At 47.4% G+C, this 24859-nt stretch overlaps 2 protein-coding genes across 4 annotated transcripts in view; one reads left to right on the top strand and one right to left on the bottom strand.

The window, feature by feature from the left end:
- The window catches only part of ZSCAN31 (zinc finger and SCAN domain containing 31), a 50217-nt gene that overhangs the window by 663 nt on the left and 24695 nt on the right, over positions 1–24859 (top strand). The window contains exons 1-2 of one of the 3 annotated variants that reach the window (XM_032847818.1): positions 13614–13799; positions 24042–24513. In XM_032847818.1, the coding sequence (XP_032703709.1) occupies positions 24133–24513 (381 nt within the window). In that variant the 5' untranslated portion in view covers positions 13614–13799; positions 24042–24132. Of the gene's footprint in view, positions 1–13613; positions 13800–14128; positions 14228–24041; positions 24514–24859 lie in introns of those variants that run through there. The other 2 variants (XR_004381456.1, XR_004381455.1) reach the window with 2 other exon arrangements.
- Positions 2453–6991, bottom strand: LOC116861272 (zinc finger protein with KRAB and SCAN domains 3-like). The gene is made up of 3 exons (XM_032847825.1): positions 6520–6991; positions 5068–5211; positions 2453–2665 (listed from the first exon to the last, which is right to left on the bottom strand). Exons 1-2 carry the CDS (start codon positions 6928–6930, stop codon positions 5140–5142), a joined length of 483 nt encoding a protein of 160 aa, XP_032703716.1. The 5' UTR covers positions 6931–6991; the 3' UTR covers positions 2453–2665; positions 5068–5139.

The following is a 24859-nucleotide window of genomic DNA, read 5'->3' as shown; positions in this document are numbered from 1 at the left end:
CTGGAATGCTCTTGTAGAAGCAACTCCATTTGAAATATACATAATACTACAATTGACCCTTGAACAACACGGGGTTAGGGGCAGCAGCCCCCCACCCAGTTGAAAATCTACATATAATTTTTGACTCCCCTTAAACTTAATTACTAATAGCCTACTGTTGACCAGGAACCTTACCAGTAAAGTTAACATGTATTTTTTATTATATGCATATACACTAAATACTTAAAGTAAACTAGAAAAAAAGTTATTAATAATAAGAGAAGATATACTTTTAGTACTGCATTTGTTGAAAAAATCTACATATAGGTGGGCCTGTGCAGTTCAAACTAGTGTTGTTCAACGGTCCCTGTTCTGTAATGGTGACTGAAAATTTTCTCACAAAACTGAAATTTTGACTATCATGAGGGGAAAAAAAGGATGGTCTACAAAGTGTGCTTAAGGAAAGTAAATAGCACGGCACCTAGGTGGCTCAGTTGGGTAAGTGTCTGACTCTTAGCTTCAGCCTAGGTCATGATCTCAGGGTCCTGGATTGAGCCCCACGTTGGGCGCCACACTCAGCAGAGTCTGCTTGAGAGTCTCCCTCTCCCTCTGCCCCTCCTGCTCATGTTCTCTTTCTCAAATAAATAAATCCTTAAAAAAAAAAAAAAAGGAAAGAAAAGTAGATAGTCTGTGGAATTAACTTAATGGCTAAAACTGTCATCATGAACAGTTGAAGAGATGGTACCACACTGGTGACTTGGAAATTAACATGCAAGAGGACAAAGATGGGGGCAGCTGGGTGGCTCAGTCGGTTTGGCTCAGGTCATGATCTCTGGGTCCTGGGGTCAAGCCCACGTCGTGCTCCCTGCTCGAGGGGAGTCTGCTTCTCCCTCTCCCTCTGCCTCTCCCCACCAGCTTATGTGCTCTCTCTCTCACTTTTTCTTTCTCAAATAAGCAAAATCTTTAAAATAAAGTAAGATAAAACCTTAAAAAAAAAAAGATGACCAAGATGGTTGCACACTAGTAATGGAGTTTTGAAACCAAAAGTGATACTTGCTTTAATATTTGGTATAAGTTTACCGACCTGAAGGAAGTTGGAACTTGCGTAAGTCGTGACTGACAGTCTACTCTACTTCCTGGTGGAGTGAGTCGTGGGCAGGATAGCGTCTGGGGCTTTGAGAACACGTGGTTAGGCCCAAGAGGACTAGAACCTGAGAACAAGATGCTAAGTGGTACCAGATTTATCATTTTATTTTGATCGGATTAATTTTTACACGGCGCATAGGGATGTTGTCTCTGCAAAGAGCAGCGGTGTGGAAGAATGGCATTCCCTGCTGGCATACATTCACAGTGATTTCATGACGAAGAACCTGAGGCTTTCACCCTGGAAAGCCCAGTCTGGTCAGGAAGTTTGGATTCTTTCTGTCACAGTAACCTCAACCTGCCAGTCCTATGTGGTCTGCAGAAATGTACTGGATTAACTCGGAATCAGACACAAGCTCAAATGGCTGTGGTGAGAAGTGCCTCGGAAATCTGGAGGATACCATACCCAGAGCTATAGGTCATCTCACGGTTATAGTTAATGAGTGTTTACTAGCACCTGTTCAAGCCACAGCAGGGAGTGTGAGATGTCACGGATCTGACCAGCTGATGGAGGATTCCTTACAGGCAGAGCCGTCTGCGCAGGAGACGTCATGAGGTGCTGGCCGGAGGTGCTTAGCCAGTCTGGAAGCCCATTTCAGTCCAGTAGGTGAGAATAAATATTTCGGGTCTTACCCCTTCCAGACAACTCTCCCGTAGCCTCCTATCAAACAAGCTGTTCCTCAGCCACCTTCTAGGATGTAGAAGAGAATCCATCTCAGCCAGACTCTGTGACTTCTGCCACAAGATGATGGGAAGTGGTAGGTCAAGCCCAGCTTTACCGAGCTGAAACAGGATGCTGGATGCTCGGAGAACTGGGCGGAAGGCAGCAGGAAGCAGGCAAACGTAAGGACTTAATGACACGTTCTGTAAGAAACGGGGCAAGCGGGAACCAAGAAACTGATCCGCAGTCAGGGATACGAGCGGTCACTCTGACCCCAGACAGGGACCAGCTTCGCTGCTGACAGAGCTGAGCTGGCACTGCCACTGCACACCACAGAGCCGTGAGCTCTGACGAGTCCGGCTGTTGCCCTGTGTCCTGATCTCTAGGTCACCTCTGCCGTCCCTTCCGGGTCATTTCTTGCTCTCACACTCTACGGTCCCGTGGCCCATCTCCTGAGGAGGACTCAGTCTCCTGTCGAGGCTGGCAGTGGGCGGGGGATCAACACTGACTGCGCACCTGCTGCGAGCGAGGCTGGGGATTGCGTCTGCTGCATCCCACGTCCCCTGCCCAGAATGCTGGCAGAACAGGAAGGAGGCGGCGTCACGGGGGTTAAGGAGCTGGTCGCGCTGCGGTTAGGAGCGGGTTCAGAATCGGTGGCTCTGGATGCAAACAGCTCAGACAGCTTCTCGCAGCCCAGCAGCTTCTGACCGACAAGGGGAGCCACGAGACCCTAGCAGAGACCAGCACCCATGTCTTACCCAGGGGAGTCAGGCCGCCACAGTTCTCCTGCCTTTCCTCTCCGTGGAAGCTCCTCCAAGATGAATCCAGCTGTGTCCACGCAAGGGAGGAAGCCAGGGCCACGGCTTCCGTCTTCAGCAAGCCCTGAAACAGCACACGGTACCACCTAGTTCCTCTGCCCCAAAGTCCTGCCCACAGCTGGGCACAGGAGACTCAGTGTCCCCTCCAACGGCTGTGCCGACCACGCCAGCGCAGCCACTAATACCCGCCTCACCGGTCAGCAGAACAGCACGGAAGTAAAGAACGAGAGAACCCATGAGGGTGTGTTCGTCAGTGTCTAGACAAAATAACGGCCAAGCCAGTGAAAGGCCTGGAACCAACGGAAACATCTCACGAGATTTCTGGTGTGATTTTCAGCAAGGTAGTGAGGGGGGCTCATTGACATGAATGATTATTAAAATATAATGAAATGAGGGGCGCCTGGGTGGCTCAGTCATCAAGCGTCTGCCTCCAGCTCAGAACATGATCCCAGGATCCTGGGATCGAGCCCCACATTGGGCTTCCTGCTCAGCAGGGGGTCTGCTTCTCCCTCTCCCACCCCCCTGCTGTGTTCCCTCTCTCGCTGTCTCTGCCAATATAAATAAAATCTTAAAAAGAATAAAATACAAAGAATGTAGGTCTGAGGTGAGGACAGTCAGGGAAGAAAGTGCGACTACAGAATCTCGAGGACATGAGGAACTGGATGAGAAAGTAAAATCCACGTTAAGTAAAGCTTGCTCAGATTGTACTATTAGTTGAGAAAAATGGACATGCCTCACCTTCCTCTCAACTTTTAAGTTCCATGAGAGCCAGAGACTGTGTGTTTATACCCTAGTCATGGCATTTAAAAAAAAAACAAAACACACAAAACTTGGGGCACCTGGGTGGCTCAGTCCATTAAGCCTCTAACTTTGGCTCAGGTCATGATCTCAGGGTCTGGGATGGAGCCCTGTGTCAGGCTCCTTGCTCAGGGGGGAGTCTGCTTCCGCCTCTGCCCCTCCCCGCTCTCGTGCTCACTCTCTCTCTCTCTCAAATAAAATCTTAAAAAAAAAAAAATCCCACTTCAGAACAAAAGCACCATCATGACAAAAGCTTCCGCTTGCATTTGCGGAATTGTACTTATTGAAGAAAATCCCACTGAAGAAGGGGCTGACCAGAGAGACAGAGCAGGGAGGGTGTGGAAGCACAGACAGCACCCAGGCGAGTCATAAAATAGGAAAAGACTCCTCTGCAGGCACCAGAAGGTTAGACCATGACAAGTGACACTGGCATGCATGAGAAACTTAAAATCCCACCTAGGACTTGGGTGGGTGTAGGATGTAGGGCAGGAGGGAGAGACCGGCAAAGGATGCACAGCAGGGGGCTCCAGCTTACCTGGGGCTATGGGGGCAGCCTGGCAGTCACCACTGCGTGTCCTCTGCGCCGCCCTCCAGGGGCAAGCCCAGGAACCTGGAGGACTAAGAAGGAAAGATGCTCTGGATGAGATGGACCCTGGCACCCAGCTTTCCTGGCCTGTGGATTCCAAGCTCAAAAACTGGGCCAGGAAATTCCCCAGAAAATTTATACACAATGTGCTCCTTTCCCCTGTGCCTGGTCCTGCCAGCTCCAGCCCTAGGGCCTAGAGAGGCGTGGTGTGCTGTCCTGCTGTCCGTATACAAAAGTACACAGAAGGGTTGGGATCCTTGGAAGGAAAAGTGCGTTTAAGAAACATAAAACAAGCTTTTCATCTGAAGATCCTCTGAATTTTGCTTGGGAGGGAGAGTAAAATTAAGATTTTGGTTAAACTGCCATTTGTGGTTGTTAGGGGCCTAACCAGCGAAGGCCAGAACTAGAAATGCACAGGCCTCTAGTTGTACAGAACTTGCTCAGAGTCAAGAGACAAAAGCAAGAACTTCAAGTTGCCCTGTAAGAGGTAAACTTTAAAAGGGGCACAGAATAGTGGATTTAAGCTAGAACCTGTGTTGAGAAGTAAAGACTGGGTGTGGCGGCTGGCGTGTCTCGGGGCTGTGTCCTGGGAACCTGCACACACGTTCCGGACATACAGCCTCATCCTTGGGGGGGATTCATGCTATTCTAGTAACAGAGCCAGGGTTTAGAGCATTTCTAGTCTCATTTGCAATAGTCCTGTAATCTGTTCGGTATTCCGACTGGCTTGACAGATTCTGTCATTTTCTTCTTGGCACTTCTCCCCGTCTCAAGCTGTATCACTCTGCTTGTCTGCTGCCGTCCCCACCAGACCCATGGGCTACCACTTAGAGGCCTCCATGGTTACGTGTGAAATGAACAGAGAACCAATTCTTTCCAAACCAAGTTTCACTTGTCTATCTTTGTATTATGTCCGGGCTTGATTAGGAATGCTTTCCACCACTGTTTAAAATTTCCCTTTTAGTCTCAAAGTACAGTCAGTCAATGATGGCCAGTGTAGCGGTCAGTGGACCTATCAGGTGATCCTTAATGAAGCTGGATGAAGGCTGTCGAATTCAAGCTGCCCAGGAGACAACACTCACCTCTGTCTGCTGAGGCCTGGGATCCCAGAGATTCGCGCTTGAGCAGACCTTCTTTGGCTGCAACTCGGTACTCTAGGGCCTCTGAGCTGGTGTCAGCACCGCCATCTTGCAACAGAGCAGCTGCGTCTGGTCACCACCGAGGACCTGGAAGTTTCACTTACTGATTCATCAGAACCTCTAGTATGCTTTCTCTGTGCTAGTACTTTCTGTTTTCTAGGCAATAGTTCTAAGAACCTTATGAATCGTGATTCACTGAATGCAGGCAGCAACAGCTCTATGAGCGAGGAACTACTATTATCTGTGCTTTTGTGCTGAGGTAATGGAGGCCCAGAGTTGAAGCAACTTGTCCAAGGTCACCCAGCTAATCAGTGGTGATGCTAGTGTGGGGGGTCAGGCAGAGAGACCCCAGAGCCCATGCTCTTAGCCACTATCGCGTGCTCCCTCGTTACATACATTGTGCTCTTATGAAGACTTTGGGAGCTAGTGTTAAGTTTCCAGAATACTCCTGTCTTTTTGTATCTGAAAAGTTGAGGGCAACATTTCTTGCTTACAGGGCTTTGGGACCAATAAGGTGACAGTATGTACAATCACCTAACTCAGAACACTGTACGTGGTTTGTCCCCACAAAAAGCAGGCTTCCTTTCAGAAATTTATAAACAACCGTTTTCTAGTTACTTTCGCCCATGGAGCTCAGACTTAACCACTTCTTTGGAGAATGAGGAGCCTGAAGCTAAGACCCTTGAAACGACTTCACTGCTCAAGGCTGGCAGGCAGCAGATCCCAGGCCACAGCCCTGGGCACCGGGTCAGTGCCTGTAGGGTTCTGCCACGTGTCCTCTGAAGGAACATCCACAAGTCGGCGTATGGAGGACACAAGCTCATAGAAGACGCAGGGCTGTTTTTGAGCGTGAGATTCTTGAACTCCCACTCAAGTAGTCCAGAAAAAAGCATTTTAATGCTTCCTAGCCTCTAAGAGAAATTCAGCATTTCCTTCCATTTTAAATGGAAGCAACAAACCAATGTGGTGTTAAGCCATAGGACTTAGTCACCAATAGAAAGTACAGATGTTTTCATACCACATCACAGCCAGGCAGACATTGTCAAAGTCATTCATGCTTAAAAAAACTTGGAAACTCTTTCAGTTACTGGGCCTGTCCCTTGGTCTTACTATTAATTAATTAATTTTAAAGAGCATTAATGCATTAATTTTAAAGAGCACATAGATAATTTTATCACTGAATTGTTTCACGCTTGGTTAACTGTGTTACAATACAATTGAGTTCTTTTCTAATTCTTCATGTTCTTAAAAATACCAGTACTCCGAAGGGGCAAAGAGGTTTATGATATGAAGAGACTGAGAACTTCTGGGTCTTCCAGAAACGCCCCTCACTCCGATGTTGAGACTTCAGGAAGAGACAGAGCTCGTCTCAGACACTAAGCCCTTCGCCTCTACCTGCGGCCCTGGCTCCTCCAGATGCCTCTGCAAATACTCCAGGAGCACCACCACCTCGTCCCCGCTCTCCGGCTGCTGCTCCCGCACCCGGGCCTGCAGCTCCTCGGGCAGGATGGTCAGGAACTGCTCCAGCACCAGCAGCTCCACGATCTGCTCCTTGCTGTGCGTCTCGGGCCGCAGCCAGCGTCGGCAGAGCTCCCGCAGCCGGCTCAGCGCCTCGCGGGGCCCCTCGGCCTCGGGGTAGCGGAAGCCCCGGAAGCACCAGCGGGAGTTTTCTGAACACTGCACAGGGTTGGCCTCCCCCACCATGGCAGAGGCCTCTTCCTCTTCCACCTTTACGACCAGAAGCCCAATCTGGTTCTCTGCAGATTGGCCGTCCAGGGCTGTGCCTTCCTTCAATTCTCGAGACATCCTGGGCCAAGGCAGGGACTTGGGCCTCACACTAGTGGGCAGCTGTACTTCTGCAGAAGATTCCTGCACATGGGAAAGCGGTATTAACCAGTAAAGTGTTAGCAGTCCCTCATCTCCCTTGTGCCCAGGGCTCAAGGACATTGCTAGGGAGCTCTGGGGGCACTGTTAACATCAACAAATCTTGCCAAAGTCAGTGAATCTGAGTCTCATCAAGTCTCTAGATCCAAATACCAGCAAACAGGTGAAATACAGAAGCAAATTAAATGAAGGTTTTTCAAATTTGCTACATATTAGAATAATTAGAGAACTTTAAAAATATCCTGATACCTGCCTTGGGTGAACCAAGATCAATTACATCAGTCTGCGGGGGTGGGGGGAACCTGGGCATTTAATAACTTAAATTTTTTTAGATGATTCCAATGTGTAGCTGAGTTTGAAAACTAGTAAGTTAAAGATACTAAAATAAGCAATCAGCTAAGAGTGTGAGACATTTTATAGGACAGAAGACTGAAATTGTTCCATAAATAATTTTTTTTTTTAAAGGAGGAGGGGGTAAGGAAAACTGTCATAGATAAAAGGAACTGAGTTGGAGCACCTACGTGGCTCAGTTGGTTAAGCATCTGCCTTCGGCTCAGATCATGATCTCAGGCCCTGGAATCTCAGGGTCCTGGAATCGAGCCCTGGGTTGGGCTCCACCCTCAGCCCAGAATCTGCTTGTCCCTCTTCTTTGCTCCTCCTTGCCTCCCCAGCTCATACTTTCTCTAAGATAAATAAAATATTTAAAATAAATAAATAAGAGACTTAGTAGACAAGTCAACTGAATGCAAGTGGTAAGTTATTTTCGGATCCTATAAGGAAAAACATCTGTAAAAAAGACCTATTTCAGGGGCACCTGGCTGGCTCAGTCAGTAGAACATGCAACTCTTGATCTCAGAGTCATGGGTTTGAGACCCACTTTGAGTATAGAGATTACTTAAAAATAAATCTTAAAAAAATCATTTCAAATAATTAGGAAAACTTGAACACAGTGATATTTAGGAATTACTGTTGAGTTTGTTGAGTCTAATAACACTAAGATTACATTAAGGTCCTTGTTAGAAATTCACACTGAAGTATTTGTATTAATTGGTAAACAGATAAGATTGTCACTGGGTTTTCTTTACTAAAAGAAAGGAGAATGAGAGAAAGATGAAAGTTGGGGAGAGAAGGGAAGGGGAGAGAAAGAGGAGAGGGAGGGGATAGAAGAATGAAAGAAAATGGCCAAAAGACAGTGGTTATTGAAGGTTCATCTGAAATGTTTGAAATCCACCCCCTCCCACATTTATTTTTTTTTTTTAAAGATTTTATTTATTTATTTCACAGACAGAGATCACAAGTAGGCAGAGAGGCAGGCAGAGAGAGAGAGGAGGAAGCAGGCTCCCCACCGAGCAGAGAGCCCGACGTGGGACTCGATCCCAGGACCCCGGGATCACGACCCGAGCCGAAGACAGAGGCCCAACCCACTGAGCCACCCAGGCGCCCCCCCCTCCCACATTTAAAAACCAAGTCCTACCTTCCTACTTTCCTTCCTGAATTAACAGTGTAAAAGCATTTAGGTGGGGTCATGGGAGGTGGGCGCCCACTTTGGGGGCCACTTTGGAGCCTATGTAGTGTGAGGAGGGTGTCATGGGGGTGGGGGAGGCAGGAATGGCAGGAGAACTACCACCACCTATTTCACATCCCTATTCACGTGTCACCGCCTATCCTATTTGGGGCTTTAGCCAAGGGAACAGAGTGAGAAGGCACTGGATTGAGAAACTTGTTAAAAAGAGGCAGTGTTGGTCAAGTAAGGAAACGTATGGAGGGTAATGCGAGCAAAGTTGCTCATTATCAGAGAAGAGAATGACAAATCCAGAAAAAAACCAATCTGGTATGAACCCTGTAATTTGGATTGGAGTTAGCAGTGTTAATATGAATTCAATTTCCCACCCTTAAGTAACAACACAGAAACACAGAAGGCCTGTACTGAAGTACATCAGGCCAGGATTCAGGACTCTCCTGGAGCTCAGACACTGGCACATGTCCAGCACTGGGCCAGACCCTCATTCCTAATACATGAGGCCCTATACCTTCACTATTAAAAATCATTCTTGCTCCTGCTGAATCCAGGTGGCCCCAAGGAAAAGGCATCCCCAAACTGTTAACGCCTTGGGGATCGTAAGCATCACAACACAAACCAGTTTGGGTCTTTGCTTAGGGACAGATTCTTCTGTATTTTACTTCTCCCTCTTAAAATAGAGACATCATCCATTACAAAGAGAACTGACAGAAGATAAGGTTTAAAGAAACGTCAGAAACGCCAAGACGACTCACGAGAGAGAATGCGCTGTCATAATTAGAAATAACCACAGTAATAACCATGGCAAATCTTTAAGCCGTTCTTACTCCGTGCCTGTCACTGTCTTAGGGGCCTTATGCACCGTAACTCGCGGGTCACTCACAAGCCCGTGGGTTAGGTGACCTCATTCTCCCCACTTTACAGAGCAGTCCACTGAGGCACAGAATCTACACAAATGTAGGTTCAGTTCTCTAGGTAAGAGATTCTGAGATGTATGTGCAAGACTTTTATTGAGTGCTGTAGAGAAGCACTGTTGGGTGGAGAGGGAGGTTGAAAAGAGACATCAACAAATTCTACAAAGAGCTCTGGAATCAGAGCAATTGTCCTTCGGAGTGTCTTGCCTCAAAGCAAGGAGTCAATGTTGCACAAATCCCTCAGAAGTCAGTGGCTGCTGAATGTGACGGGCCGTGTTTGGGGACATGATCTTGAGCTATGGAGTTGTCATTGTGCCCGAATGATGTGTATCCAGAGCTTCTCATTCACTGAAGCAGCGGGCGGAATGTGTGCCTCAGTTGTGACAGAAGGAGCTGACCACCAACCAATAGATTCACTGCAAGAATCAATGACTGAAGTCTAACATCCCACATTTAGAGAGTGAAATGATACAGATAGGATCCACAATGGAAACGATGCAGTCAACAACCAGGTAGAAAACTGTGAGAGGGAGACTGGTGCCCCAAAGAAGAGTGTGTTTCAAGGAAGAAGGAGTATTAAAAAACGGGAAACATTGCCAAGAGGCTAGGGTGACACTTTATCACTAGAGTTGGTGAACTTGGAAATCACGAAATTCAGTGGAATGGCAAGGACAAAAACAAAAAAGATTTCGGTTGGTTAATAAAAGAAGGGGTATTTTCCCATTTCTGAAACATGAGCTTAATTATTCAGACCCACTCTCTTCATGAAGACAACCCATGTGGCATGCATTATTTAGAAGTAACTTCTTAAAAGCGTTGCAGAGCTCCTAAGATAGTAAGATTCTCTATGTAAAATCTAAGTAGAAGTGAAAGTTCAGAGAGGTGAGCAAGTACTTAGGCTGCTTTTCATCCTAAGACCTTTTGCCAAACAACAATTTAATCTTCAGTCTGATGGTCTTTTTTTTTTTTTTTAAGATTTTATTTATTTGACAGAGAAATCACAAGCAGGCAGAGAGGAGGCAGGCAGAGAGAGGGAGGAAGCAGGCTCCCCGCTGAGCAGAGAGCCCAATGCGGGGGTTCGATCCCACAACCCTGAGAACGTGACTTGAGCCGAAGGCGGAGGCTTAACCCACTGAGGCCTCCAGCCGCCCCCAGTCCGACGCTCTTGAAAGTATAAGACAAAGCTGCAAGCCTGCCTAAGGTAAGCATCTGCTCAGAGACCCTCCTTTGATAAACGCAGCTTCCACGGGGCAGATGCAGCCATGGACCCCAAGTAACCCGACTCCTTCCCACATCTACCTGCCGCAGACTGGAAAGGAAGTTGCCTCCTTATGAAGAGAACAAAACAGTGCCTGAGAATTGTAACTACAAGGTCGCTCTTGCACGGATTTGCCTCCCAAATTCACAAAACCGAGATGGGCCAAAAAGTCTTGAATCATGCATTCGGTTTTAAAGTTATTCACCTCTTACCTGACAGAGGCAAATGCGAATCCTCTTAGGAGTACCCACTGTTCTCCTTGCTTTGAGTTTATGATACATATTCTTCTATATTCCATGTATAGATACATATCTCTATATTCTGTATATATTCTGTATCTATATACGTATGTACATACATGCTTATATATTCTACTTGCTTCGGGTTTAGTTCTTTATCTAGCTTCTTATGCTGAGAGGATAGGCTATTGATCTGAGATCTTTCTTTTTTGATACAGGTGCTTACAGCTGTCCGTTTCCTGCTAAGCATGGCTTTAGCTACGTCCCATACATTTTGGTATACTGTCATTTTGTTATCAGTCATCTCAAAGTATTTTCTAATTTCCCTTGAAGTTTCATCTCTGACTTATTGATGACTTAGGAGTGTGTTGCCCAATTTCCAAATATATGTGAATTCCCCAAATTTCCTCTGATTATTGATTTCTAATTTCATCCCAGTGTGGTTGGAGAACGTACTCTGTATGATTTTAATCACTTGAAATTTGCTGAGGCTTGTTTTATGACTTACCATAAGTCTGTCTTTGAGAATGTTCCATGTGCATTTTAGATCTCCATGGTTTTTACTTCTTTCCTTGTTTGTTTAATACCATTGTGATTGCCGTACAGTGTTATATTAGTTATGTTAGTTTATAAGCTAATATAACACTGCTGTACAGTGTTATATTAGTTTCAGATGTACAATGTGTGGCTCAACAATTCTGTACATTATCACAGTGTTTCCTTAATCCCCTTCACCTGCTTCACCCATCCTCCCACCCACTGTATATTTAAGAATGTGGTTTTTTTGTCTCTGTTATTACTTTGATCATTTGTTTTGTTTCTTAAATTCCACACATGAGTGTGAAGTCAGGGGCGCCTGGGTGGATCAGTTGTTAGGGGTCTGTCTTCAGCTCTGGTCATGGTCCTGGGGTCCTGGGATCGAGCCCCACATCGGGCTCCCTGCTTGGTGGGAAGCCTGCTTCTCCCTCTCCCACTCCCCCTGCTTGTGTTCCCTCTTTCTCTATGTCTCTCTCTGTCAAATAAATAAATAAGATCTTAAAAAGAAATCATATGGTATTTGTGTTTCTGATTTTTTTTCACTTAACATTATACCCTCTAGGTCCATCCATATCCTTGCAAATGGCAAGATTTCATTCTTTGTTATGGTCTTTGTTATGGTTGAGCAATACTCTGTTCCATTTATATATATGAATATACCATTCTTCTTTAACCACTCATCTATCAATGGACACATGAGCTGCTTCCATATATTTGCTGTTGTAAATAATGCTGCTATGAACATAAGGGTGAATATATCTTTTTGAATTACTGTTTTCATTTACTTTGGACAAATACCCAGTAGTGGAGTTATGAGATTATATGGTAGTTCTGTTTTTAATTTTTCAAGGAGCCTCCATATTGTTTTCCACAGTGACTGTGCCAGTTTACATTCCCACCAGCAGAGCACAAGGGTTCCTTTTCTCCACAATCTCGCCAACATTTGTTGTTTCTTATGTTTTTGAGTTTCGCCATTCTGACAGGTATGACATGACATCTCATTGTGGTTTTGATTTGCATTTCTCTGATGATGAGTGATGTTGGGGATCTTTTTAGGTGTATGTTAGCCATTGGCATGTCTTCTTTGGAGAAATATCCATTCATGTCTAATGCCCATTTTTATTTTATTATTTTTTTATTTTTATTTTTATTTTTTTTAAAGATTTTATTTATTTATTTGACAGAGATCACAAGCAGGCAGAGAGGCAGGCAGAGAGAGAGAGGAGGAAGCAGGCTCCCTGCTGAGCAGAGAGCCCGATGCGGGGCTCGATCCCAGGACCCTGGGATCATGACCTGAGCCAAAGGCAGAGGCCTTAACCCACTGAGCCACCCAAGCGCCCCTTATTATTTTTTTAAAGATTTATTTATTTGAGAGAGAGAGAGGGAGTGCTTGTGGGGGGAGGGGCAGAGGGAGAGAATCTCCAGCAGACTCCCCACTGAGCAGGGAGCCCCATGCAGGCCTCGATGCCATGATCCATGAGATCATGACCTAAGCCAAAACCAGGAGTAGAGGCTCAAGCAGTTGAGCCATCCAGGCGCCCCTGGAAGAAACTTGCTGAAGGTTTACCCAAATATCAACAAATATAAAATGTGTTTGATGGGGCACCTGGGAGGTTCAGTCTGTTAAGCGTCTGACTCTTGATTTCAGCTCAGGTCATGATCTCAGGGTTATGAGATTGAGCCCCCCACCCCGTGGGACTCCCCGGATGCTCCGGTGCTCCGCCCCTCCCTGTCCCCGCCCCTCCCCCCATGCTCCCGGGCGCTCCTCCCCCATCCTCCTTCAAAGCTCCCAGGCCCTCCGCTGATGCTCCCATGGTGGTCCGCCAGTTCTCCCCCGCCTTCTCGGCCGCCCGTTCGGCTTAACACGGGTGCCTGTGTTCTACGTGCACAGCGGTGACTGTGCCGTAATCGACTCAAACGCGTGTTTCATTTCACCTACACGTCAGCTTTATGTAGTTACTTGTGCACCTGTCCGCGTCTCATCCTCGGCTCCTTGACTCCAGATGACAATCGCAGCAAAACCCTGCATTCTCAGCCTCACAACCGCCGTCTCTTGTTGTGCTGCCAACACCAGGGGCGAGCACTGGAACTGGAGGGACCGCCGCGTTTCTGAGGCCGCCTGAGCGCAAAGAACTGGCCCTCCGCGGCGGGAGCCGGAGCGAGGTGGCCACCGAGACGCAGAGCCCTTCGGCGTCCTAGAGGGGACAGGAAAGCTCTTGGAGGGCGACGGGGCTCAGGCTGCTGACGCACTTCCGGCCTTCGTGGCCGCTGGGTTGCCGGGCTGCTGCTCCCGGCCGGGGCTCCGGGGCGTCCCTGGATGGGAGGTGAGTTTCGGGCCCCGGGAAGAGTGAGGGTTCGCGCCTTGGACTAGGCGGAAGGAGCCGTGGGCGCTGGCCTGGCCCCCGGACGCCTTCTGCAGCCGAGAGGAGTGGGAGAGACCCCCGCGGGCGGGGCTCCGTGGCGGCGCGGGAGTGTGGGGCGGGGGTCGCCCGGCTGGACTGCGCCCCGTGGGCAGCCGCACCCCCATATCCACCCGCTTTGTTTAGCCGGTGTTCGCATTATGAAGTGTTCTTTTCTGCAGATATTTCAGAGGAAGTAACAAGCCTCAGGAATGGGCATTCTGAAGTAGTTCCGAGTGTGTATCTTCCAAAATTGGCGTCTTGTGGCCGCGAATCGTGCCGGCAGTACCGTCAGCGCACGTGTGGGAGCGCCCGGAGAGCCGCCCAACGCCTAGTCCTGTTCCCCTCGTCGTGTGAGTCTCTGCGGCTGGTTCGCACCGAGTAGGACCCAGCTACAGACCATTCGCTGCGGGTAGCTGCGTGTGAGCTTAGAATCGGCCTCCTGCCCCGTCTCGTCCCCGTCCATTGCCTCGTCGCGGGGAAGACCGGCCCGTCCCCTGGTAGAGGACTGCCGCTTCCGGACTTGCCCGTTTCCTCGTGATGTTAAGTGGTTCCTCCACTTACTTGTCACTGTAACTTGGTTATGCTTTGGGGTTTATTTTACGACACACGGTGGTTTACGGTTTTCGGTATTTCTCTTGTTGCTAATACGGGGAAGCTAGTAAGAAAAATGCTCTTCTAGGCTTTTCCTTCTTGATTTTAGTTAAGTAACAGGACGCCCCGTTATCAAATTCTGCAGTTCTGTCACCTTTATCATGTGTTTGCTGGCTGACACCCAGCAGGCACTGAGCATCTGTGAAGTGAATTCTTTTGTGGGTGACAGGTAATGCACAGAAACAATATAGGATTCAGGATGAGCACTCCCGCTTCCTTCAGGAGTGTACCGAACTCGCCTCCAACATTATGACTTCTGTTTCACCAGGTTGTAATTCTTTCCTGCCCCCTCCGTGAGCTACAAACTCCTGTGCATACCCAGCTCATAGCACAGCTCCAGAAACATCTGTGCGAAGACTGAAGCACTTTTTTACAAAGATTAAGCTGTTTTGCTTTTGTTAGTATCTTTCAAAGTTAAATTAACTTGAATGCAGTAATGTTATACATATGTGGCAGTCTTTCCGGATCCAGTGCAATATCCTCTACCCCCTTCTTTCAGCTCTTCTTTCCACTCTGGGCTTTTCTGCTTCCACGGCTGCCTCCACCCTCAGCTCATTCACCGTCCAGGAGCAGGACTTCTTGACACATCAATCCAGTCCTTTCACTTCCCTTCTTAAAAGCCTTCCATGACTTTTGCACTTAAAATCCAGGCTCCTGGGCCCTGCATGATCAGGCTTGTCTTGCCAGCCTCATTTTTTACCACCTTCTCTCACTTGTCTGGATCCACTCCAGGCTCTTTTCATTTGTTTGACCACACCTCTTCTACCTCAGGGCCTTTGAACAGAGTCGGGTGCTCTTCCTGTCCCCACTTCTGCTGGTTGCATGGGTCACTCCTTTTCGCTCTTAAGGCCTCCACCTAGATGTTACGTCACTTCCCACCACTTTCTCTTCACAGGTCCTCCATTTATTTGATACCTCAGGGTCTGGTGGGTTTTCCTCACAGTACTTCTGTCACCGAGTCCTTATTTAATTTGCCTGGCTCCTTAACCACTTTTGTTGTTGATGTTACTTTTAGTTTGTCTTTTCTATTGGAATGTAAGTGCCAGCAAAACAGAGAGGGGTCCTCTCTTTTTCACCGTCGTATCACTAGTGCCTCCCAAAGTGGCCTGGTATGTCACAGGTGCTCAGGGACCATCTGTTGAGTAAAATGAGTGAATAAATGGCGACGGTATCTGTCTTAGAACACAGTCAGGAACCAGGATATCAAGAGAAATCAAGTAGGGAAACTTTGAGTGTGTAATATAAACTGCACCAAATCTATGCAGTATGTTTAAAAAACACAAGAATCTTAAAGTCGTAAGTTGTCAAAATTCAATTTCTTGTGGTTGTAGGATTGAAGTTCCTGGTAGAACTTAGGTCCCCCTCATGCCTCGGCTTCTAGAGGCGGCCTGCATTCCTCTACCTGAGGCTCCCTCTTGCATTGACAAGCTAGAAGGTGTGCCTCAGATCCTCCTCATGCTTCGAATCTGATGCGCTCTTCTGCCACCAGCCCAAGAATCCTCTACTGTTAAAGAAATGATGCAAGTAGTTTGGCCCCACCCAGAGATCTGTCTTGCTGTCATAAAGTTAACTAATAAGTAATCTTAATTATATTGCTGGTGAACTTGGGAGACCCCAGGCCCTGAGGCTTTGACTTAGCTGGTCCCAAAGATATCGCCAAAGGGTCTTGTCTCGTGACAAAGAATTTAAGGACAGACACAGCACAGTAATGACACCTTCTCAGAGATGTGAGAGCGCCAGTGCATTGTTGCCTACTGAGGTTTGGGTCTTTTTTACTGACAATTGTCAGTAAGGGGGTGGAATATTCATTACTTGGGGCGGGGATTTCTTGGAAGCAGGGTTTTGTGCTAGTTAGATTTGGCTTCTTTTGGCTTTGTTTTGGAGTACTGCCAGGATGGGCCTCTGACCTTCCCCACAGCTGGCCTTGAGCTCCTCCTTACTGGCCTCCGGGCATCCTGTTAGAGCCTCACTGACTGCCTACTCTGACAATTAGATCTTAATTATACCTTTTGCCATGGAAACAAACAGTCAAAAGAGAAATACTGGAGGACAGAGATCATGGGGCCATCTTTGAATTCTGCCTACCGCAGTCCTACTATTTATTTATTAGGCACTTGATGGCATTTGGGTTGTTTCTACTTTGGAGTTACTGTGAGTAAATCTGCTCTGAACATGTATTTAGCTTTTAGAGGAGTGAACACTCGTTTCTTTAGGATCTGTATCCAGGAGTGGAATTACTTAGTAACACCTGTGTTCCACTTGTTTAAAAATGATGACACTATCACTCAGTATCTGAAACTCAAAGAGCTGAAGACGTATGCTGTCTGGGTAAAGTCCTGAACAGAAGAGATTGCTGATCTTCTCTAGGCGTTTTGAGATTGATTGATTGACTTGCAGACATATGTTCTCCGAAGTGAATTGTTGAAATGATTGAACAAACCACATCTGGGCTACTTGACACCATGGGTACAGACCAAGCAGTCTTTTCCTAAGAATGAGCAATTTTTTTTCATTCTAAAGCCTTTTTTTTTTTTTTAAGTCTTTATTTATTTATTTGACACGGAGAGAGGTCACAGGTAGACGGAGAGGCAGGCAGAGAGAGGGGGAAGCAGGCTCCCCGCTGAGCAGAGAGCCCGATGTGGGGCTCAATTCCAGGACCCTGAGATCATGACTGGAAGGCAGAGGCTTAACCCACTGAGCCACCCAGGCGCCCCTCATTCTAAAGCTTTAGTAGATAATTCTAAAGAATTTTCCAGGGACACCGGGGTGGCTCAGTCAGTTAAGCATCTGCCTTGGTCTCAGGTCATGGTCTGCAGGTCCTGGGATTGAACCTCTGTTGGGCTTCCTGCTCAGCAGGGAGCCTGCTTCTCCCTCGGCCCCTCCCCCCAGCTTGTGCTCTCTCACTTGCTCTCTCGAGTAAATAAATAAAATCTTTTAAAAAAAAGAATTTTCCAAAGTGGTATATACCTTGAACTGTCAGCATTCACAGCTGAGCGCTCCATTCGTTCCCTTATGCTTGTGATTCACCCTTAAATTATAAGAAATGTATTCACTTTTTGAATTTTTTAAATGAAGTGTGTCATTGTTTGGTATTTCCATTCTCCTGACAACAGGGAGCTTAACACACTAACATTGAACTGAACATGCACCGCATCTTGTCATTATACGTTAGAATTTTAATTTCATACCCTTCCCCTTTTGTGTAGGAAAACATTCCTATGTAAAAACCAAAATGTGAGGAAGGATAGCCTTTGAGAAATTGCAGGTCACCCCTGCCCCAACACTCCTCTTCCATCCCAAAGACAAATAATGTTGCTTGGGAATTCAAATATATTCTTCCTTTTTAGTACAAATGTTAGCATGTTAGTCACACTCATTCTTCAGCTTCCTCTCTTCAGTTAACTGTCTTGGCAGCCCTTTCATATCTGTCATAAAGAGCTTTCTCCTTTTTTAAAACTGCATCGTATTGCAATAAACCAGCTACTGCAGTCTGCGGAAGCAGTGCCCCGCGGGCCCACGTTCGTGTTGTTCCTGTCGCAAAGCGGGGCTTCAGTGGTAACCTTGTATGTACGGCACTTTATGTATGACTGAATATATTACTTTTTAGGCATTTTTTTGGTCATAATCGTTTAAATTTATTTTCAGATTTTGTCAGTTCTTGGGCTTCCGTTTTTTCTTGTTTCACACCTTCTCTCTGATTTCACTTGTATTTGCTGTGCTGCTCCCTTGACTTTACGAGGGGCCCGTGGGTGGCATGTGACTTCGCTGTGCCCACTGCTTACTTCTCTCTGGCTGCGGGCGGGTTCCGCGTTGTTCGTCCTCCTGCGCACTCTGCTTGTGTTCTGGACTCCGGTTCTGTTCGTCAGGGGTCTGTTTCCCTTGTAGGTCATCCGGCTCTTCCTCTGGAAGCTTTTAAGATCGTCTCTTTGTCCGCAACAGCTGCCGCTTCACTGTATTCTGTCTCCGTGTGTACTCTTGATCGGAGAAGTCACGCCTTCAGTTCTGGAAAATTCTTAGTCTTATTATCATCAGTGATATATTTCTCAGCCATTCAGTACTTTCTCGTCTTCCGAAGCTCGTGTATCAAAGTCGTTATTCTCTCAGCACAGGTCATTTCACCTGAATTGCCCCGTAGTTCCCGTTTCCTGCTGCATTCGGGGTGAAGTCTTTAGTGTCGTCAGATACTGAACAGTCACAAACTTCTGTTACTCTTCAGCTGTGTCACTTCTGTGGCGTATCCTCTAGTGTATTTTCAGTGTCAACGTTTTTTCTATTCTAAGATTTCGAATTCTTTTTTATATCTACCTGATGTTATATTTTACCTGTTTTGGTTTCACTGTAGTTTTCAAAATCACTTACTCTAAAAATTTCTTGGACTATGGATAGAATAAATTTCATCCCAAGTGAATTTCTGTCTTTCTTTTTTTTTATTTTTAAAGATTTTATTTATTTGACAGAGAGAGACACAGTGAGAGAGAGAACACAAGCGGGGAGTGGGAGAGGGAGAAGCAGGCTTCCCACCAAGCAGGGAGCCCGATGCGGGGCTCTATCCCAGGACACTGGGATCATGACCTGAGCTGAAGGCAGACACTTAACAACTGAGCCACCCAGGCGCCCCCCCCCCCCCGAAAAGTGAATTTCTATTTGAATTGTTGATTGTCTTTCTTAGGGTTAAAGTTTCGCATGTTTTGGAATTTCTTTGGAATGGGAAAGCGTTCTAGATTTCTCTTACTTTATCCAGCATTACATCTAAGACCCTTTCTGGGTCTTATGCCTAGGGCTTTCATGTTGCTGCCCTGAGCGGTTATCAGGTGGGCAGACCTGGTACAGGGCCAGCAGCTCGCAGCGTTGGTTACTGCAAATGAGGCTGGTCCTGTCGCTGGGCCCCTGGCCCGTAGCTCCCGATAAAACCATAGGCCAAGTCAGCAGCAGAGTCATTTTTTCCCTGCCGCACCCCTCACCCCCATGAGTGTGGAACTCCCTTGATGCTCCTGGCGTCAGAAAGTGAGCCTGGATGCCTGCACTCTGTCACACAGCACCGTCACCTCGAATCTTTAATCCCTCCAGAGCTGAATTCTAGGCTGGCGCCGGCTGCTTACAGACCCATTAGCCTGTAGCTTTACTGCACTTGCTGCTCTTTGTGTCTGTTTCTGGTCCACTGTCATTTTTATCTTGTATTTATGGCTGGCCATGTCCTTTTCTTCATTTTTTTTTAACATATCATCTCCTAATGTTTGGAGCCAGTTGGTAATCAGAGGTAACCAGCTGTGCCATGTTACTCTGGAAATCTGAATCCAACCTTCAGATTGTTGCTTTTAAGCTGCCATTGGGATTTTCAGGGTTATGTCCCTCTTGGGATCTAGAGGTAGGCTTCAGCACACATATGGAAGGTCACTGCAGGTCATTTAGTCTGTCTTGACCATTCTTGAATATTTCTTCCAGGATTTTCAATTACCTCCTGAATATTGGCCTATGTATTCAATGTTTTATTTTGTTTGTCCTATTTCCTCTATAAAAGAGGATATTCAACTCATTAATACTGCTTTACTAAGAATACCAGGTAATTAGTAATTAGTTTAGCAGTTGCTGTGGGCCAGATACTATGCTGAGCTTTTTTTTTTCTTTCTTTTCAGCGTAACAGGTGTGCTGAGCTTTTAATATGCATTTCGTTATATAATTATCACAACAGTCTTCTTTTTTTAAAAATTATTTTTATTAACATATAATGTATTATTTGCCCCAGGGGTACAGGTCTGTGAATCGCCAGGCTTACACACTTCACAGCACTCATCATAGCACATACCCTCCCCAATGTCCATAACCCAACCACCCTCTCCCGACCCCCCTTCCCCCAGCAACCATCAGTTTGTTTTTTGAGATTAAGAGTCTCTTATGGTTTGTCTCCCTCCTGATCCCATCTTGTTTCATTTTGTCCTTCCCTACCCCCCAAACCCTCTGCCCTGCCTCTCAAATTCCTCATATCAGGGAGTTCATATCATAATTGTCTTTCTCTGATTGACTTATTTCACTTAGCATAATACCCTCTAGTTCCATCCACGTCGTTGCAAATGGCAAGATTTCATTTCTTTTGATGGCTGCGTAGTATTCCATAGTATATATATACCACATCTTCTTTATCCATTCATCTGTTGATGGACATCTAGGTTCTTTCCATAGTTTGGCTATTTGTGAACATTGCTGCTACAAACATTTGGGTGCACGTGCCCCTTCGGATCACTACATTTGTATCTTCAGGGTAAATACCCAGTATTTACTGGGTATTTGTGGGTGATTGCTGGGTCGTAGGGTAGCTCTATTTTCAACTTTTTGAGGAACCTCCATGCTGTTTTCCAGAGTGGTTGCACCAGCTTGCATTCCCACCAACAGTGTAGGAGGGTTCCCCTTTCTCTGCATCCTCGCCAGCATCTGTCATTTCCTGACTTGTTAATTTTAGCCATTCTGACTGGTGTGAGGTGGGATCTCACTGTGGTTTTGATTTGTATTTCCCTGATGCTGAGTGATGTGGAGCACTTTTTCATGTGTCTGTTGGCCATCTGGATGTCGTCTTTGCCGAAATGACTGTTTATGTCCTCTGCCCATTTCTTGATTGGATTCTTTGTTCTTTGGGTGTTGAGTTTGCTAAGTTCTTTATAGATTTTGGACACTAGCCCTTTATCTGATATGTCATTTGCGAATATCTTCTCCCACTCTGTCAGTTGTCTTTGGTTTTGTTGACTGTTTCCTTTGCTGTGCAAAAGCTTTTGATCTTGATGAAGCCCCAATAGTTCATTTTTGCCCGTGCTTCCCTTGCCTTTGATGATGTTTCTAGGAAGAAGTTGCTGTGGCTGAGGTCGAAGAGGTTGCTGCCTGTGTTCTCCTCAAGGAGTTTGATGGATTCCTATCTCACATTGAGGTCCTTTATCCATTTTGAGTCTTTTTTTGTGTTTGGTGTAAGGAAATGGTCCAGTTTCATTCTTCTGCAGTCACAACAGTCTTCTGAGAGGGGTGCTTTGGTCAGTCCCACTTGAGAGAGGCTGTATGATTTGAACATTGCTGTGCAGCACTGTTTCTCTAAAGACGATTTTAAAGAATTTATTCCATTTGGTTCACCAGAGGATGCCAAATTGCACATAATTGAATTGATCAGGTAAATAAAACATTGAGAAAGATTCATTCATAATTTCGTGGCAAATCTAAACTTGTAAATCCTCTAGGTGTTTGTCATGAGAGGTATTTGGGATCTGTAGCAGGTTGGGACCTGGTTGGAGTGGAGACAGACAGGGGAGGACTGGTTAGGAGCACTGGGTGACGCATGCAGATCCTGGGAGCAGCGGAGGCGTGGGGAGAACAGAGAAAGTCTGCCTGCCCATTCTTCTTCCCTTCCCTTCCCTTGCCACAGCTTGATGAAATGATGATTCAGTTACTGATCCTGAGAACATCCCTGGAGCGCTTGCATTGGGTGGCACCGTGCTGGGATCTAGGGTAAAGACAGGGCTCACAGTGGCACAGACCAGGAGGTCAGTCCTAAGCCCAGCAGCTGTGGGGGAGCAGCACAGCAGCTAGAGGCCACCCCGCCCGTGGCAGTGGGGCTGTGAGGAGCCTGCCTTGTGGTGCTCCGTGGTTTGTCGGGAGCAGAAGTTGTGGCCTCATAATCAATCACATGACAGTTCGTGCCTGTAAATCTAACCCCACGGGAAGACACACTTCCAATAATAACAAAATTCAGTGCAAGCTCATAGTTAGGGATTCTCAGATTTACAGGCTTCCTGAACTGAAGACTCAAAAACCCTGACACGCAGATTCTGCGGTAATGAGTGAAAACGGTGCGGTTGTTGGCCTTGGACACTGGCAAAGAGCAGGCTCCACAATCTTGATTAACTCTCCTTGCTCTCAACTCTGTAACCTAATTTTACGTGAACATTGCACGAACGTTTGTCTCTCCTCCTGGAAATGCCAGGACGGCAAGGGCCGGGTCTGCTTCCTCTCGCTGCTGTGGCCAAGGCACCCCACACTGTGCCGGGCGTCTGCTGGACACACAGCATTTGCCTGAATGGAATGAAGACATTTTCCCACAATGGAGCATCACTGAAAAACTTCTAAATTCTCTCAGACATTAATAATTTATTAACACAGGCTGAAGTCATATATGAAACGCAAATTCTACCATAAAAGTGAACTACGAGTGTAGCCACCATTCAGCCTCCCAATGTCAGCGCCACAGCCCTGCCTATACTCCTCCCATTTCCTCTCGGAATCGCACTGTCTCTCGTACAGATCTACTGCGGGACAGTGAAATACAAGCCTCACTGCCCCTCACTTTACGGTAGTGTCAAGTCTGAGCAGCTCAGCCCGGCGTTCGAGGCTGTTTGCTGGTTCGGCGTATCTTTCTTCACCTGACTTCCACACGCTTCTGCCTGCACCCGGCCGTCTGCAGTTCGGCCCCCAGGACCCCTGTGCGGTGTGACCGTAAATAGCCAAGGTCTGTCGTTTGCTTGGCCTGTCGTGTTGAGTCCCCTCCCAGCACCCTGGCCTTGCCTGAGAAGTTCCCGTTCTTGCGGGCGTCGTTCACACGTGCCTGCTCCCAAGCACCAGTCGTTCCCTGCTCCGAACCCAGTCGGAATTACTTTTTCTACTCCGCGGGCTCGACACCTGGCTGAGTGCTCTCTGATAGCGCTCGTCGTCTGATCGAACCGCTGGTCGTGTGTGTCCGGTTCCCTACCTGATGCCTTTTCAATCACTGCTATTTCTTTGTTTCCTTTCTATAAGTATTTCAAATGGTACAAAAATGAGAAAAAGTACAGAGAGTTTTCTGTGAAGGTAAATTGCCTTTTCTCTCTTCTGCACTTACCTACTCCCCAGGGGCCGCCCCTGTGCCGTCAGTTTTCGTTGCCCTGATGGCATGGCGTAACAAACAGCCATAAATCTCTGGTGGCCTGCAGCAGTCGGTGCTTCTTTCTTTCTTTTTTAAATTTAATTTAATTTAATTTAATTCCTTCAGTGTTTAGCACATGAATCTGTGGGGTTCAGCTGACCTGCGCAGGACTTACTTGTGTATCTGCAGTGTCCTGTGGGTCTGCCAGGCAGTTCTGCAGACCTCATCCGGGCTCGCTCATGTTCCTGGGGCTGAGCAGAGGGGACTCCCCATCTGCCCTGCTGGGGTGTTGGGTCCTGTCCCACACGCCTTGTCCATCAGGAAGCAGATGCTCCTTGCAGTTGTGGAGGGCAAAGGGCAAGGCAGCTACCGAGTCACACGAGTACTTCCCAAGGCTTTGCTTGTGTGACATTTGCTGGTGTCACCCTGGCCAAATCCGGTCACGTGCTTGAGCGCAGACTCACGGGGGTGGGGGGGTGGTGTACAAGAAGGAGGGAAGGATGGGGGCAGCTGGTGGATGCTGCCATTCACTTTTCTCCAGATGCTACACACGTAACCTAGATGAGAGTGTGAGTCATTGTTCTGTCCTTCACTTTTCCCCACTTTTTAATTTCCATTAACACGTGATGTTTCATCATCAGGTGTGTCCTCTAAAGAAGAACACATCAGGAAATCTTAAATGAGGTTCCTCTTGGCCCCCGGCTGGAGTGAACCTTCTGAATTCACCCTAGAATGGCTTCAGCAGGGGAGCAGGAGGGACTGAAGATTGTGAAGGTGGAGGAAGACGCGATCTGGGACCAGGAAACCTGCCTTCAAGAGAACAGCTTTTCTACCCAGGAGGCCTCCCGCCAACTTTTTAGGCACTTTTGTTACCAAGAGACCCCGGGGCCCCGCGAGGCGCTGAGCCGGCTGCGGGAGCTCTGCCGCCAGTGGCTGCGGCCTGAGACACGAAGCAAGGAGCAGATCCTCGAGCTGCTGGTGCTGGAGCAGTTCCTGACCATCCTGCCCGAGGAGCTGCAGGCCCGGGTGCGGGAGCAGCAGGCGGAGAGCGGGGAGCAGGCGGTGGCTGTGGTCGAAGATCTGGAACGGGAGCTTAGTGAGCCCGAGAACCAGGTGAGAGGGGGACACGGGCTCCCAGACACTTCCCAGACACGGAACAGGGCGAGGTTTGCGGACGCAGGAGGGTGGCTGCGGCCAGTTCTCGGGTGCCTTGGAACCGTCTGCCTCCAGCCTGCACGGCTTAAAACCCGCAAGCATTGTCTCGTATTAGGAAGCCAGTTAGGGGCTCTCTCCTGAGGTTGCGGTGATGATTTTTTTTTAACTTGAAGTCTCTCTTTACCAGTCCTGTGGGGGTGGGGTGATCTAATCCACTCTCCTGAGGTGGGGCGGGAAACTGAGGCACAGAGCAGCAGGGCCCTACAGGGAGTCAGGACCCAGACGCCGTGAGGGGGTGCAGCGC

The sequence above is a fragment of the Lontra canadensis genome, unplaced genomic scaffold, assembly GCF_010015895.1.
Source record: "Lontra canadensis isolate GAN:19392208 unplaced genomic scaffold, GSC_riverotter_1.0 scaffold194, whole genome shotgun sequence".
Taxonomy (NCBI): Eukaryota; Metazoa; Chordata; class Mammalia; order Carnivora; family Mustelidae; genus Lontra; species Lontra canadensis.
Note: the sequence above shows the minus strand (reverse complement) of the source record. Positions and strands in the feature narration are given on the sequence as shown.

What these genes read in the sequence shown, in the direction of transcription:
- LOC116861272 (XM_032847825.1), bottom strand. Translation starts at nt 6,930, where the DNA reads ATGTCTCGAGAATTGAAGGAAGGCACAGCCCTGGACGGCCAATCTGCA. An exon ending in TGGAGGAGCCAGGGCCGCAG is followed by an intron (nt 5,212 to 6,519) that starts GTAGAGGCGAAG and finishes TGAAACTTCCAG; the next exon opens with GTCCTCGGTGGTGACCAGAC.